The 17,472-nt window shown below is 34.6% G+C and overlaps 1 protein-coding gene across 4 annotated transcripts in view; it reads right to left on the reverse strand.

The window, feature by feature from the left end:
- Positions 1 to 17,472, reverse strand: part of SAG18 (senescence associated gene 18) — a 76,652-nt gene that overhangs the window by 39,334 nt on the left and 19,846 nt on the right. For all 4 annotated transcript variants that reach the window (XM_089820784.1, XM_089820783.1, XM_089820781.1 and 1 more), the window contains exons 2-3: positions 12,045 to 12,144; positions 11,837 to 11,957 (exon numbers count right to left, since the gene is read on the reverse strand). In XM_089820784.1, coding sequence (XP_089676910.1) covers positions 11,837 to 11,957; positions 12,045 to 12,144 — 221 coding nt within the window. The remainder of the gene's footprint in view (positions 1 to 11,836; positions 11,958 to 12,044; positions 12,145 to 17,472) is intronic.

Here is a 17,472-nt window from a genome sequence, read left to right on the forward strand (position 1 = left end):
GATTCTCATCATTCATCTGTAAAATACTTGGAAATTCATCTTTTCCATTTCTATGATTCAGGCTTCCATGCCGATTTCATCAAAAGTTCACAAACATTGATAGTTCCAACTCCTTACTGGAGCACATAATGATCTTTTCGTTTAACCAACATTAGAAAGAGTCATGGTTCATAGTTTTGTTTTCATTCAGTTCAAGTTCAAGTTGGTAACAATTTATTGCTTTCATTAATTTGGGTCGACAAACCCGCTCATGATGGATTTAGATATCATTTTATCAAGATTTAAACTATGTTTTTGGATTGCGCAAGTCTAGACATCGGGACCCTTTTTAATCTTCTCATTCTCGACAAAGAATGGCCCTCCCACCAGGGATAGTACATATGTAACATTCTAGTCCTGCCACTAAGTAATCAGGTGGGTTGAAGTCCCAACAGTTATTCAACAAAATAACTGAAACATCAGGACAATCAACAAGATCAATTGTTCTGGCAAATCAGCCTAATTCCACCCTGGCCAGGGATTTCAAAATTTGGGTCGTCAAACCTGATCTCCACCACTCAACTTGCCCAATCGTTTTATTTTTTTTAATTGTTTATACATTTGTTCACTTTATATCATTTCAGCCTTCCTGGCTATTCTGAATGATTTTCCAGTGTGTTTTCCCAATTTTGATTGCAATAAATCTTTTACAACATTTACGTTTTAAGTTTCTTAGAAACAGTGCTGGACCCAAGGTTTCAGGGTTGAACCCAGCGCTCTGATACCATATGTAACAACTGCTTTTCCTGGGTCTAAATTAACATCTAACATAAGCATAAAATACAGTTATAACTTTGATTTCATAAAAAGGCAGTTACATCATTCATGTTCATGTGAAGAAGATTTACCATTAAAGTCAGTTAAACAAAAATTTCTTAACTAAGTACTTGAAATACCTTTTTATGAAATTACTTTAGAAATTGAAATCACATACCTCGGAAAACTGAGACTGAAGATCAAATAAGTATGCTTCTGCAACCACCCGGTTAGTCCACAAATACACCATAACAATTTCTCAAATCGACTGCTATCTCAAAAATCATTTGATGAATACAACTAAATAACACTATAACTTAAATTAGGGCATCACATATCATCTTACCAATTAGGGCATCATTTACCTTTGGTTTATTTAGGTCTTCTGATACCGCTTTACCACTTAGGGCTTCCGCGACCACATATTCAATTTAGGGCTTCCTCGACCACGGATTTCATCTAGGATTTCCACGACGACAAATTCAATTTAGGGCTTTCGCAACCATGAATTCAATTAGGGCTTTCGATACCATAGATTCAGTTAGGACTTCCAATACCACTGTATCAATTAAGGTTCCAGCTGTCACACAATCAATCAAGGCTTCGGATTTCTTTTCCTTCCGATTGCTTATCTATGACAATTTCTCAAGATTAGATAATTACTTATATTCAATATTCATTTATATGAAAGTAAAATAATGATAACAATGAAATGCTTCAATTTAATCTTACCTTCTCATAAACAAAAATGACAATACTTGTCTCCGATAAACAATTGATTGCATGGCTTATCTCTGTCTAATGCATATACGACATCTTGAGAGAGGTGAAACATTGTCAAGGGCTTAACCTCCCAGCCTCGGACCACATTATATATCCCCACACGATCTCTAACGAGATTGGCCCTCCCTACCCGGAATTGACAGAGAACATCTTACCATTCACTGGGCATCATGATATATAACACGACATACGACTTGGTAGCAGGAGATCATCATAACAAAAATATGCATGAGCTATTAATTAATTCACATTAAATGGTAAATATTGAAAAGTCTTAAATGATACTGATTCATATTATTGAGGATACTTTCCTCTTACCTCATCACCCATCTTCTTGGCTTCACAGCCGAGTTCCAAGTATTCAAGATTCTCAGAGCAGATGGCTCTTACAATTATTCAAGAAGATTACATACAACATCATTTCACATTTTGTGATCATATTCTTTAGTGATCTCAAAATTGACAATATTCTTCCTGATTGAAACATGCATAAGCTAAAGAAATGTTTTATGTATTATTTTTACAAGTACTGATGTCAACTCGTTTTGTCGACTCTCTACACCCCCTCACCCTATTCAAGCCCCCAAGTTGGTGATTCCTAGGTGTTATCAGATTAAAGATCCTAATGATACTTTACACCTTCTTCACCACACACTGGCATCTTCGCCTGGAGAATTCCTTGGTGTTCTGCTTCTAATATCTCATTCCCAATTAAATATATGTTTCGAGATGAATTTGATTCCATTTGGAATGATAACATCTATGCCTTGAGTTGTATGTGAATTTAAAGAATCCCTATTTTATCTTCTCACATATTCAGTTATATATGAATCGACAGATTATTATGCATAAACAATATCATATTATAACCAGGATTACGACAGACTGTATAAGCAAAATCATAACTTCAAGAAACTGTCAGTCTTGGTAAAAATAAATAAAATAAATAATAATTTTATGCTTAAAACCTTTGTCTTACTACTGACGTCTTTAAGGAACAGAATTCTGAATAATCAAGTGTTAAAGAAGGTTACGAGTTGCACCAAATATCTTACGAGACCAAAAATCTGAGTTAGACTTGCAATGGAATGAATTTGCCAATCCCTGCTTCCTGATCTGGAAGACTCGCCATTGCATGTATGACCCATAAGATGAAGCCACACTATCTGGATAGCCTTCTGGTAACAGCCAAGATATCATAAAAGTTTTTCAAGTCCGTGGCAATCTTGTCTTCTGAATATGCAATGATATTGACCATCCTGAAACCAACTTTCAATAGACGTTCTTCTAGACCCCGCACACATACATATTTCCTTAGATTCGCGCCATCTTTCTCTATACACAAGTATTCCATTATCATGCCGCAAGTACTTCGTTGAATTTGACAACATCGCCTGATGAAATGGGTGCTCTAAGAATAGACCCCCTAATACCGTAGAACTACAGGATGCATCTTGCTTGTTCGGAGCCAAGTCAAAACAACAGCAAGCAGATGTCACCCCTTTCCATTGATTCTCCATAATTGCTTGGGAATTCGCCCATAAGAAGAAAAGGTAAACCAGTGTTTAAAACAAAAATTTTATATCTTCAACTGCCATTCTTGACTTCTTATAACATAATAAGGTGACCCATTAACTTCCGTAACTTAAAAGATTAATAGACAAGTAAGAACGCCAAGTGTCTGATCGGTTATAAACAAAGATTATTAAAATGAAAAGAATAAAAGAATGGAAAGAGAGTTGGAAGGTTGTAATTCAAAAATTATAATAATAATTGAAATGTTATTATAATTTGAACGTTATTAAAAACTTACAAGCAAAATTACTTTATTAATTATTAAATTAAAAAGGTGCCGAACCATCTATACATATATGAACGTTTTTAAATATTAAAAAATATATTAAAATCTTTTGAGATATTTTTTTTTTTATATATAATCTCAATTTTTTTTTTTATATTAAATTATTAAATAACTCATGCAAGTCCTGCACATGTATTCTGGCTAGATCTTTTACTTGTCTGCCCAGTGATGGTGATGCCCTGCCTAATTCTTTTTTGACAATGCTTCCACCCGTTCGACATGCTCCCTGCAAGAAATTTCCTAGTAATTAATTTATTTAATCATAACAGTTAACCTTTCATCTTAATTCCATGAATTTGTGATTAACGATCAACTAACATGTCATCTTCATTTGAAATCATAACAACCATCTTATCATTTCGCCAGAATATATCAAATTGGACTGCCAACTGACTTCATGTGAACCTCAACAGCTATAATTCAAGCTAGGTCAAAAATTGGGATGTAACACTATGGGTCTTATTAGACCTATTATTGACTAATGTGGTTAGTTAATCACTAACCATTAGTCATAATAGAATGGGCGCCGATTTTGAGGAAGGGGCATGATTTGGAAAAGGCCGACCTAGGAAGGGGTGTGCTTGTTGAAAGGTCAAGACCCTTGGGTTATGTATAAGATAGGGGTGTGTTTGCAGATAGAAGGCACACAATTATTACACAAGTCTTCTCCTTCTAGCATTCAGCCCTAGGTGATCTACTTGCATAATTAATAACGAATTCAGAACTTACTTTCAGGATCGATTATATTCAGTCCATAATATCTGAAGGTTAGTCTCAGAAAATTATAAGTACTTCATCAGCACTCTAATTATCAGAATTTGCAGAAACTTTACATGGTATCGGAGCTTTGGTAGTCAAACCTTGGCTCTACAAATTGATAGTCAGATTTAAAACATATCTAGCAACATCCTTCTACCTACAATGGTCAATGCAATCAGACCCGAAGACAGTTTTGATGGAAAAGACCACTTCATTGCATGGAAATTCAGAGTTATGATGGCTCTTGAAGAGAATGATGTAACTCAGTTTGTTGATAAGGAATCCAAGCAACCTGATGCTGATCTTTATAAAACTAACTGGATCAAAGGAAACAGGAAAGCCATGAGAATCGTATTAGATGGAGTTAAAAATGAAATAGTACCTATGCTAATGAAACATCAGACAACATTCAATATGATGAGTGGATTAATAAATGCATATGAGGCTAATAATGCAACTACAACCCTTTTACTAAAAAGGCAACTAAATCATATAAAAATAAGGAAGGGAGAATCCATGAATTCATACTTCCTAAGGGTGGCTAGTCTAAGAGATGAACTTACAAGCATTGGGTACATAATTGATGATAAGAACTAACATTAATGGCAATAGATGGATTACCAAATTCATGGGAAATATTCTCAAAAGCAGTAAGTGCTAGAGACAAACTTCCAGTCTTCAATTGACTTAAAGGAGATTGCCTTCAAGACGAATCTAGGCAACTCAAGAAAGGAAGGAAATTGAAAACTGAAGATGAAGAACTTCATGTTCTCAACACAAATTCCTACAAAGGTAAGAAGAAGCACTTCAAGAAGAAGGAAGGCTCATCAAAGAAATGACAAACCTAAGAGAGATTTATCCAAAGTAAAATGCTTTAAATGTGAGACATTTGGACACTATAAAGCAAATTGCCTAGAGAATATAAAGCAGCAAGTAAATTGTACAAATGTTACTAAGAAAGAGAAAAATTATGATCCTAAAAAACGTGTATTGCATTCAGTGCTATCAAATGAAGTATCAAGCAAAGCATGGGTAATTGATAGTGGATCATCTCGATACATTACAGGATACAAAGAAGTACTAGATTCAACATCAAAAGAAGTTAATGACGAAGTTAAAATAGGTGATAATTCCACTCATCCTATCAAAGGAATTGGGAACTGCACCTTGAAACTGAAGTTGGCTATTTCTCTTCATCTCAAAAGAGTACTCTATGTACTAGGAACCAAGAGGAATCCAATCTCTGTTACAGCACTTGAAGATATTGGACATAAGGTTGCATTCATGGACGGTAAAGTAATGACCTGGTCTAAGAACTCTTCATTTAAGAAATCAAAGTTGATTGATCAAAGAAAGGGATACTTGTATGAATTAAATATAGAACCTATTCAAGCCTTAATCCACGAAGCTACTAATATAAACGAAGTGTGGCATAGAAGGTTAGGGCATCTAAACTTCAAAGACTTATCAACTATGGAGAAGATGGTTACCAATTTACCTAAATTAAATAAAGGCCATTCTAGCATATGCAAAGGATGTGCACTAGGTAAGAACACCAAAAGTCCATTTCAAATTAGCACTAGACAATCTAACAATGTTTTAGAATTAGTCCACTAAGATTTATGTGGACCTATGTTTGTTCCTTCTCTTGGAAGATTTTTGTACTAATACTTTTTATAGATGGTTTCTCTAGGAAAAAATGGATTTACTTCTTAAAATGTAAAGAATCAAAATAAATCCTTAAGAGATTTAAAGAATTCAAAACCTTAACTGAAAACCTATCAAGACATAAAATTAAAACGCTTAGGTATGATAATGGAAGGAAATATACTTCAGATTTGTTTAAAGATAAAGTAAAGAAGTAGGAATTAAAAGGGAGTATATTGTTCCTTATAATCCATAGCAAAATGGGGTAGCAGAAAGGAAGAATAGGACAATTATAGAAGCGGCAAGAGCTATGATACTTGATCAAAACTTAGAATTTTATCTTTGGGCAGAAGCCTCACGTACTGCTGTCTATATTCAAAACGGAAGTCCTCACTCCCACCTTAGATATAAAACTCCTAAAGAAGTCTTTTCTAAGGCTAAACCAAATATAAGTCATCTTAGGATATTTGGGTGCCCTGTATACATACATGTTCCAAAAGAAAAGAGAACTAAGTTAGAACACTCTGGAAAGAAAGGCATTTTTGTCAGGTATAGTGAAACCTCTAAAGCATATAGAATTTACATACCTAGTCAGAAGAACATTGAACTTAGTAAAGATGTTATCTTTGAAAAAGCGCTTGCATTCAATAGAGCCCTGAGTTCTGAAGACCCCTCTCATATACTTAGTTCTGAAGAAAATCATGATCCTGAATTTCAAAGGGAGAACATTGAAGAAATCGAAGGTGAGATTCAAAACCTTAATCTTGAGGAAACTCAAAATCCTAAGAAAAGACCACTTTGGGCTATTACGACCATAGAGGAAGCACAAAACTTCGCTGCACCATCTAGAATCTTCAGAGAGAGCAAAAGACCCAAAAGATTTTCTAGCTATGCAACAAACATGAGTGACTTATCTAACTTAGAACCAACAAATGTTTCAGATGCTATCAAACATACAGCTTGGAAGGATGCCATGACAGAAGAATACTAATCGATTATTAAGAATGATATTTGGGAAATTGTTCCAAGGCCTAAAGGAAAATTTGTTGTCTCTTCTAAGTTGATATTTAAGATCAAGCATGTTGCTAATGGTAGCAATGAAAAATATAAGGTCACATTCATAGCCAGAGGATTCTCTCAGAAAGAGGGAATTGATTATGAAAAAACTTTTGCTCCAGTTGCCAGATACACCTCCGTAAGAACAGTCCTAGCTATTGCAACATCAAAGGGATGGAAAGTACATCAGATAGATGTGAAAACAACATTTTGAATGGGAAGATTACAAAAGAGATATATTTGGAACAATCTGAAGGATTTGAAACTCATAAACCTAAAGTCTTTGTTTCCAGACTCAAGAAAGCTCTCTATGGGCTTAAACAGGCTCCAAGGGCATGGTATGAAAGAATTGATACATATCTCACCAGTTTAGGATTCTCTAAGAATGAAGCTGAACCAAATCTCTATTATAAAAGGGATAAAGATGATATGATAATTTTGATACTATATGTTGATGATTTACTAATAACAAGTGATGATCATCTTATAGATCAAAGCAAGAAAGATCTAACCATAGAATTTGATATGAAAGATTTAGGACTCTTTCATTACTTCCTAGGACTGGAAGTCTGGCAAAACTCTGACAACATCATACTTAATCAAGAAAAGTATACATTAGACATCTTGAAGAGATTTGAAATGTGGAACTGCAGACCTATGTCTTCTCCAATGGAAACTAATCTACACAAACTTAAGGAAGCAGCAACAAAATCACCCTCCATAGATTCTACTCTTTACAGACAGATGATTAGGTCTCTTATGTACTTAGTAAATACAAGACCTAATATTTGCTATGTTGTTAATGCCTTGAGTCAGTTTATGTGTGAGCCAAAGGAGATTCACCTGGTTGCAGTCAAACACATTATGAGATACTTCCAAGGCACTCTTAACCTTGGGCTTAAGTATAAGAAAGTTGACTTGAACTTACATGGATTCGCAGACTCAGATTGGGCTGGAAGTGTTACTGATAGGAAAAGCACTTCAGGATGTTGTTTCAATTTAGGCTCAGCAATGATTTCATGGATATGCAGAAAGCAGTCATCAATAGCACAAAGTTCCACAAAAGTTGAATACACTGCAACTGCAATGGCTTCTCGGGAAGCAGTTTGACTTAAAAAGTTACTTGTGGGATTATTTGATCAATCCATGAATCTCACTATCATTCACTATGATAATCAAAGTTCCATCAAGCTTTTTGTGAATCCAGTTTCTAATGACAGATCCAAGCATATTAAGATTCCTTACCATTATGTAAGAGATATGGTAGACAAAAAAACTGTCAAGTTAGAATACATTTGCATTGCAAATCAGACAACAGATATTCTTACCAAACCTCTCTCTTGAGTGAAGATAGATCACTTCAGAAAAGGACTTGGTATGGTTGAACTATAATACATTTGCATTCTTTAAATTATTAATGAAATAATTTTGTGTTAAAATTATCATTGTCAAACTATTGACTATTATGGACTTCACCATTTGTATTTATTATCTAAGAGGTGACGATCCCTAAGATAATGAACACTTGTATAAAAGACATATGAGAGATAACGATCTCTGAGATAATGTACTAAACAGTAGAGAACTACTGATAAATCTGGATGAGTTCAAGATCACATTGTGATGTAGACATTCCTATGCCTATGAGTCACAACTTCGATAAAGGAAGAATTTAATCATTCTTCGAATTTTATCCTGTGTATTAGCAAATCTTAACTCAGGATCATATTGTGATATAGGCTTGTTAGTGCATATGAGTCACATCTCGGATAAAGGAAGAATTTAATCACTCTCTGGAATTTATCCTGTATATTGCATTCCATGTAATATTGTTATCACAAGTATAAGTGATAAGTCATATTGCAGGTATAGTAATATGACAAAGTATCATGTGTACAATGATACCGCATGCTTAGAAGATTTAGATAGATATGTTATCTCTCATTTATATTATCATGTTAAGAGGGAGTGTTAATTCCTGATAACCTAACAATATAAATATTCTAATTTATCAGATCAGTCTGAACCAAATGCATGAATAACCTTATAATATGGACCTAGAATCATTACACTTCCTCTAGGAATAATCGGCGATTTTCTATGGGTCTTATTAGACCTATTATTGACTAATGTGGTTAGTTAACCACTAACCATTAGTCAAAATACAATGGGTGTCGATTTTGAGGAATGGACATGATTTGGAAAAGGCCGAGCTAGGAAGGGGTGTGCTCTTTGAAAGGTCAAGACCCTTGGGTTATGTATAAGATAGGGGGGTGTTTGTAGATAGAAGGCACACAATTATTACAGTCTGCTCGTTCTAGCATTCAGCCCTAGGTGATCTACTTGCAGAATTAATAACAAATTCAGAACTTACTTTCAGGATCGATTATATTCAGTCCATAATATCTGAAGGTTAGTCTCAGCAAATTATAAGTGCTTCATCAGCACTCTAATTATCAGAATTTGCAGAAACTTTACACATTAGAGAGGACAACAAGATTAGAATTAGCTAGATGATAGAGTAGGAGAGGAGACTTGTTGAAATTGTTGCCATAACACAATCAACGTAATTATTCATTCATTGGTGGTCTTCGTGGTCAATCACTTGTTGCTTTGGGGTATTGCATGGTTTCTTCAATTCCTCCTATAGGATTTTATTTCACATTAAGTAGAAGTAGGAGTAGATGAATGGAAGATATTGTTGAATGGTGATTAATGGTGAAGCCAATGTCCATACCTTTTGGTACTTGTCGATTGTAAGAAACAGCGCAAGGTTAGCCTAGGCATAAATTGCAAGTATTTAACTTCTATTGGAAATGTTCATTTATATTGTGCTTTCATAGGGTATTAGATGAATATTGACAATGCGAAAATTATACCTACATCCGTAGAAGATAGCACTCTCCTTTGCCTCATTGACACGACGAAGCGAAAATTGGTTAGAGACTTACCCCATCATCAACATTGTCTTGATTTCTTTACCCTTTCCTTTTCAAGTTATTTGGTTGGAAGTGATTCAAAAAGTTAAAGTCAAGTAGTTATAAATTGAATGAATAGTGTGAGTCCCTTTGTGATGTATCACATCATAAAACTACGTGAAAGCCCACCAAAAAGAAGGAACCTTGAGGTTGTCTCATTTGATCACACAAGTCATCTACATTGTTTAGCATATGTACATCCTTATTCAAGAAAGAATTGGAAATTCAGTGCTCCATCCTCGAAATACGAGGTATTCGATTTTGTCTGCTGCAGTGGAACAAAACTCACATCAACAAGTACCCAATGTGACAAAACATCTAGGGACATTTCATGGTGTTCCCATCTTTTCTTGGAAATTGAGGACGGTTGGAGGGCACCTTCTTTATGTACACACATCCCTGAAATGGGGCAGGGACCAAGGGGTCTAGGAACAATGGTCGCGTCCCTATGTGACATAGGCTATTGTTCATCATAGTAGCTGGAAGAATTTTTTAAAAATAATATGCAATCTTATCATCACTAGGAAAACTATATACCAAGTGGTGAAGAAGTGAGGATCGTCACAAACCAATTTACAATATTTTTCTTATTGAAAAATGTCTTTGTGAAAATACTAATCTGAACTGACAACTACATTTGTTGAATTGAGGGTTGAATGCCATCTTGGCGTAAAAATTGATTCCTACCAATTTCTCACCCACAAAATTTGCCAAGTAAAATTACCTAAATACTGGGAATTCCAGAAATGATTATGTATTGGGAGCCTGAATTATAAGAGTCAGGTGTGTTGTGGTGGAAGTTGTTCACAAGGGGATAGGACCATAAATGGGCACAAGAGTAGGCTGGAGAGGTCCTTCTAAAATGCCCTCTCTTCTCAAGAAATAAAGTTTCTAATTGCAAGGAGAAATTCCCTCTTCCCCTTCCCCAGATATGGAAGGCAACTTTTCTACTGTCTTAAAAGAACATTCAATGGGATAGCTTATAAGTCTCATAATGAATTCTCATTTATGATGTGCAACGAATATAGCTTTCCAACCAAAGTGGAGGCGGAAATTTCCAATAAGAGAAAGAAGACTTGAATTTTGAAAAATCAGATAAAGGAAAGAAAAAACCCTGTTAAAGACAAGATGAAGACTGAAACTTTGGCTTAGACAATGTCCTCAGAGAAACACTGCATGAAGAGGGGTATATAATGTGGATTGAAAGAAAACTCCATCAAAAGATTGCTAATTGCAAACCTCTTGCAACTGGGCATCCACTGCCTGCCTGAGATTTTCCACTCATATTGGAATTGTCAGACCAGTCATGAAGAATTGCCATAGGAAGTCTGAAATTGGATGTGGGTGCTGGGCAGCCAGAATGAGTATACTTTTGTATTTAAGGGGGTGAAAAAATGGCAGATATTCAGGAAAGTCAAATTTTTTTATGAGATGAGCTCCACAACGTTAGCTAATTGGTGATTTTGTTTTCCAGCATTGCAAATGATAATTAGTATCAAGCATCAGTTATTTTTATTTTATCAGCAATGAGGAAAAATTGCTTTCATAGGCATGGTGGTACTGCTAAATTCAGCTATATGCTTTCACACATTGGAATGACAAAGGATAATTAGATCCTATTTGTTTTGAGCATTTAAACCGTTAAGGTTTCAGACGTAAAAAACCAGAAACAAGAATAATTACTGTGCGCTAATTTGCAGTTGATGATAACACTATTTTAGTTTGCTGCTCTGAAAAACTAAATTGTAGAAGAAAATACTTCTACGCGAAAAGAAAGAAACCACACTCACTAGTATCAAATGTTTTGGTATATGTACATGCTATAAAGGATATATTCACATTTAATTATAATTTTGATATGTTCAATACATTTCTTACAAACTAATCATAGATTATGTTCATATTTTTTTTAATATACTGATAAAAAATAAGGTCTTCAAACAGTGATAATGCTTACAGGCAAACGATCCCATACAAGCCTAGCATCATCTGGCTTCAGATGATAATAGGCAGAGCCAAAAGCAGTTGCAGCAACTCCAACATAGAAAACTGCCCAACTCCAAACTTCTCCTTGTAAGCTGAAGATGTGGAAAAACAAAATTTTAAAATACTACAGAATTAACAATGATCTTAATCTGAAATTAAAGGAAGTAAATGGATCCTACCTTAAATCAAAATAATTTCCTCGAAGACAAAGTATAAGTCCAATGACACCAATGATCAAAAAGGGGAAGTTTGATATCACATTCAGAGTATTGGGCACGCCTATAACACAAACACAAATACTTGTCAATATATTTCCACAAAATGTGTACATGGTAATAAATTACTAAGGCAATTTACAAAATGAATAACTGTATCCAAATATCACCATTAAAACACTCAGGAGCTATAAGTATTCATGGAACGATTTTTCATAAAAAGGTACTAAGATAATTTATAAGAACTACATCCAAATATCAATTTTCAAACATTCAGAAAATATAAGTATTCATGGAACAACATTTCACAACCATTTAAATTAATGAACATTTAAGCAGAATTAGGAAAATATTATGCCTTGCAATCCCTCGACACAAAAAATGATTGCAAAAAACACACAACTGATTCATACATTAGGATGATATGAGTACTTCATTAGAAACTGAATTGGTTTCCGAAATCCTTTGCAATACTCTCCGCAACTCGGGTTTAGTCTTTAAAAACACGCCCTTAAGTTTATAATGTTAAATGATAAAATATTTTCTTTTAACTGTTATTGTCACATCCATCCTGTCTACTGAAATCTTGTTAAGTTTGATTTGAAGTTTTAAATGCTATGTTTTCTGTTTTCATGAAACAGTGGTTATGCTATTATACGATGTCCCAGATGCTGTATTTCCTATTTTCATAAAAAAATGGTTATGTTATTATTTGATGCCTAGGTGTTATATTTCCTGCTTTACATGGAACAGTGATTCAGATTGTATAAGAGAAATGATACTATATTATGTTATTAACTAGAGTCATAATTTGATTTATTTCACATGTATTGTGATTGATATGATGATATCGGACTAACTATAATTCTTAACTAAGTGGTGGCAGGAGAGGATCATCTTCTGAGAAGGAAGGGAATGTATCCCCAAGTATAGGATACAAACATGGTCATGAGCCTTGCGCTAGCTGAATCACCGAAGTTTTGGATAAGATGGGGTTGATACTAAGCCTAACTAGTGGAGTTGACTAGAACCCTAGTTGGTTTGACTTCATCCGTAGTTGAGTTGACAGTATCCTTGTTGTTAGGACATTACATCTTAGTCTAGACCTTTGGCTGACCTCTATCGTTATAAGGATGTAAGGTAATAATCCTTTCCACATTATTGTAAATTGTAATAATGTACTTAATGAATAAATTACTCATAATATATATACATGTAATATATGTAGTACATATATAAATGTATGTATGTATATGTGTACAAGTCTGGACCAAAATAAGATGGCGCACAACTCTCTCTCTCTCTCTCTCTCTCTCTCTCTCTCTCTCTCTCTATATATATATATATATATAGAATTACTAAGATATATATACATATATAGGTGTGAGTGTGTGTGTGTGTAATATGTATAGTTTGTTAAGATTTTATTATAACGTTTTACAAATTTAAATACCCCTATCTCATTTAGTTATATTATTAATTATTTTAATGAAATGGTTGGGGTATGTTATTTCATTAAAAAAAGCCATATTTAATATGGCGATAATTGTCTTGAGCCCCTATGAAATGGCATGAAAGAAGAAATGAGGGGATTAATGTTACACACTTATTTCACCATGCATATCAACGAGGCATAATGAACAAAGGCAAGAAAAAAATTAGGTTTGGTTGGAAATAAAAAGAAGAAGAAAATGCAGTTCATGCATTAGGTATGAAAGGAAAATAAACTCAAACGAAATTTGAGTGAAATGCTAGCAAATTCGAATGCTGCTGAATTCCAGATTAATTGAATAGAGTTAATGCAAGTTAAAAGTATTTTGGTTTGCTTTTATAAAAAAAAACATGGCAGGAGGAAAATGGCGTGGGAAGGAAGAACGACTGGAGGGAATTGGTGTGGAGAGAGGTTCAGCTGCTCTTATCCACAATTTGTTCACATCCTGACAGGCATGGCTGCCTTTTCTCCATTACTTTTTCCTGTTAGAGCATCTTTTTCTTGAATATGAGCTTTAAAAAAAAAAGGGCAAATGATTCCAGTTGTCTTCATTCTCTAACATGGGTGTTTGTTACTCTTCCATTCTTCTTATTAGAGCATTCTACTTTGGAATCGGGTTATTATATTGAAACGAAGAAAAGTTTAGCTATTCAAATTTCCTCAAATCTGTTGTAGCAATTATATTGTTGTTGTGCATGAACTCTTTATTTAGTTTAGTAGAAAGAAATTCATGGTTGAAAAGAGAAATGTCCTAGTATTGTTTGCACTTCTAGTGGCTGTAGAATTTTACAGCACTATAGTCCCTTGAGTTCTTAAGAAATTACATGCAAACCCTAACAACTCTCATATTTGCTTCGCTCCTAGTTGGCTGTAGAAAAAACAGCACTATATTCTGTTAATGTTTTAAGAATAAGTCAAAACCATCACAATTCTGTATTATAATCTTGTTACGGTTAATTATTGTGTCATTAAAATGTATACCATTCTTTTAGTATGGCATCACTATTGGTTTGAGGCAATGAAGCAGATAAACATTAATTAAGAGCTTATCTACATACATCGCATATTGCTGCTAATAATTTCCTATCACTCAATTTGGGTGGGTACAGGATTATGGGATAAGGTTAAAATGAATGTATTACACAGTTCATGTTGTATCTGCATGTACACACAAAAGGGTGTAAATATAGTACATTACAAATGTTCAAGTGAATAAAAACATCCACATAACCCTTTATTCACCAGTGTTGACCAGCAAAACAAATATTTTTATGACCATTGAACCTAATCTCTGAGTTATCTTTTATAACCACTGTAACAGCAATCTGGACTGTTAAATAACCATGAACATTCAGTTAAATTTTTTATTATTAATTATGTAGCTGGCAAATGTAAAAATGGAAATGATAAAAGTACTCCAATGCTGATATGTACTCAGATTTGAAATTTAGGGCTACTCCAGTCTTAAATCTTAAGTAAACATGAGCTATTTCATAGGGTGTAAATTAGACATGTAGCCAAAGTCAGAAAGGGTGATAAACCTGACTGCATAGTTAGCCATGCTTGCAACTAGAAACTTTGGCCAAGGTACACTAAGTTAAGTTAGTGATAGTTTGATTGCTCCATATACATAACCTTGTTAGGAGAATCTATAGTGTATGACCGACTAGTTGTGTAAGAACATCCACCAGATTCAGGCGACTTGTCTCAAGATGATGTTTACACCCCTGTAAAGGGTCAGACCACTTTGAGTAGGAATTTTAGTAAGGGGGATTAGTAGATCCATGGTTGGGTAGTAAATATAAAATGAAAAAATTCAAGCATACAATATACAGTAATTCCTACCCCTACCTCGTACTTCTTTTGAGATCATTTTATTTAGTGTATGGTAGCTTCTCATATTCATAGCAGCATTTCTTTTCGTTTAAAGATGAAATTGTTTATGTTTAGTTGTATTCTTATTTTATTATTTCAAAAAATAAGTTGTACTGTTATGATTGGAAATACTAGAATAAAAATGTTACATTGTATATCAGATTTTTCATCTCTGTAATTCCTTCTGGTTCTTATTTCACATTATTTGTTCTTAAATTTAATGCTCATTACATGTGGTACCAGATCATGGGGTTCTGCAGTGAACCTAGAGCTCACCGCAAAGGAAATCTAACTAGAAAACTAAAATGAAGCATTTTGGTTCCGTCAGGATTCAAATTTCCACAATCAAACGAAAAAGGCTCAAGACCCAGCTTATGTCAAACTTGGGAGGGTAATTAACTGAGAGTATGACTACTCTCCATGTTCTCCACTTTCTAACACAAACTTTTTGCAGAAGCCATAAAGAGGTCTAGAAGGCAAATGCAGAAGTGGATACCTGCAAGAAGTGCAGTGGTTAGGGCATCTATACTATCTGAACTGAAACCAAAACCGAAACCTTCTATTGAAACCCAGTCTGCAGGTTTTGTTGAACCTGTAAAGCCAGTAGATCATTGCGTACCTACCTCAACTTACAGATTAATTCCATACTCAGAATTATAGGGGTAGAAAGAGACCATTACAGGCAATGAAAGCAGCTCTTAGATAGAACCCCTGATTATATATATAGCAATGTAATGTGTTTGATGTAACAAAAATCTTGGCAGGAAACTTACATGTGATAACAACTTTCTGCTTAGGAGACTGGGAAAGTCATATTGCTGATTGTACCGTTCATTTCCAAGCCTGACCATACCACTTTAGCAAGTACAAGGGCTTGTATATTATAACTAACTATTGTCAGCGCCATTCCTATTTGCTTTCTAGCCATACTGATTGTATTTGGCAGATTTATTGATATTTGAAGTCATACAATTAACATTGCCAGCATATAGGGTTACTAAAGGACTGACATGAGGATTCCAGGCTGAACACCTAGCTTAATTGGATCATTCTTTTTGGTGGTGCATTGACCTTCATTGTCTTCCCTAGCCACTCGGTGTTGAGAAAACAAAGTTTTTAAGGTGATTTGAACGTTTTAATGCTGGCACATCCATTTTGGCACTGTGATCAGTGATTATCCATATAAGAAAATCATTAACAGACCTGCAATCTGTCTTTTCCTTGTCCTCTTGAGGGTGTTTAGGGGTGTTGGGTGTGTGTAAGGCTGTGTGGCAACCTTGGAAGGTGTTCTATGCAGGTATGGAGAGGTTTTGATGGTTTTCCATAGCTGCTATGAGCTACAATTAACGTACACCAAAACTGCAACAACACTTAGTTATATCAGGCTTGCTACATCACTTACAACAGCTCATATTTAGATTGCCAAACTTGTCATGATCATTCCAGTTCATAATCTCAAGGTATTTCACTGATGCTTCGAGTTGGGTGTTGGGTATGTGTATTTGGGGTTTGGGAAAGTGACTTAACAGTGCTACTCTGTATCAGTTGTAGTATCAGCACACAGCACTTTATGACAGCAATTTAATCTAGTTAATGTGTTTATGTTGAGCGTACATATTACCACCCAAAAAAAAAATGAGAGTGGATATTACAGAAAAAATTATGTTATACATAAATGGCCTCTGAACAAACATCCAAGAAGAATTGGGTTTGGCAAGGATGAGAACAGTCAAATGAAGCCTATCAATTTGCACTGAAAGTTGAAAAACTATTGTACAAAAATTTGAACTAAGGCAAAAAGGTGGAGGGCAAAGATTCTAGAGAGAGCATAACATGGAGAAAAAAGACCATCTGCGGAGAAACAAAGGATGGAGGTCCATATTTCAGGGATGAGCAGAATGAAAATTTCCAATGAAGAAGAGAGAAATTCCTACAGCAATAACTAAGGAAGTAGCAATACCTAACACAATGATGGCCATCAGAGGAATGATAGAAGAGAAGGCATTAAGCTTTTCAAAGGAGCTT

Source organism: Cupressus sempervirens, chromosome 3, assembly GCF_028749045.1.
Source record: "Cupressus sempervirens isolate cs-2001-9-10 chromosome 3, ASM2874904v1, whole genome shotgun sequence".
Lineage (NCBI taxonomy): Eukaryota > Viridiplantae > Streptophyta > Pinopsida > Cupressales > Cupressaceae > Cupressus > Cupressus sempervirens.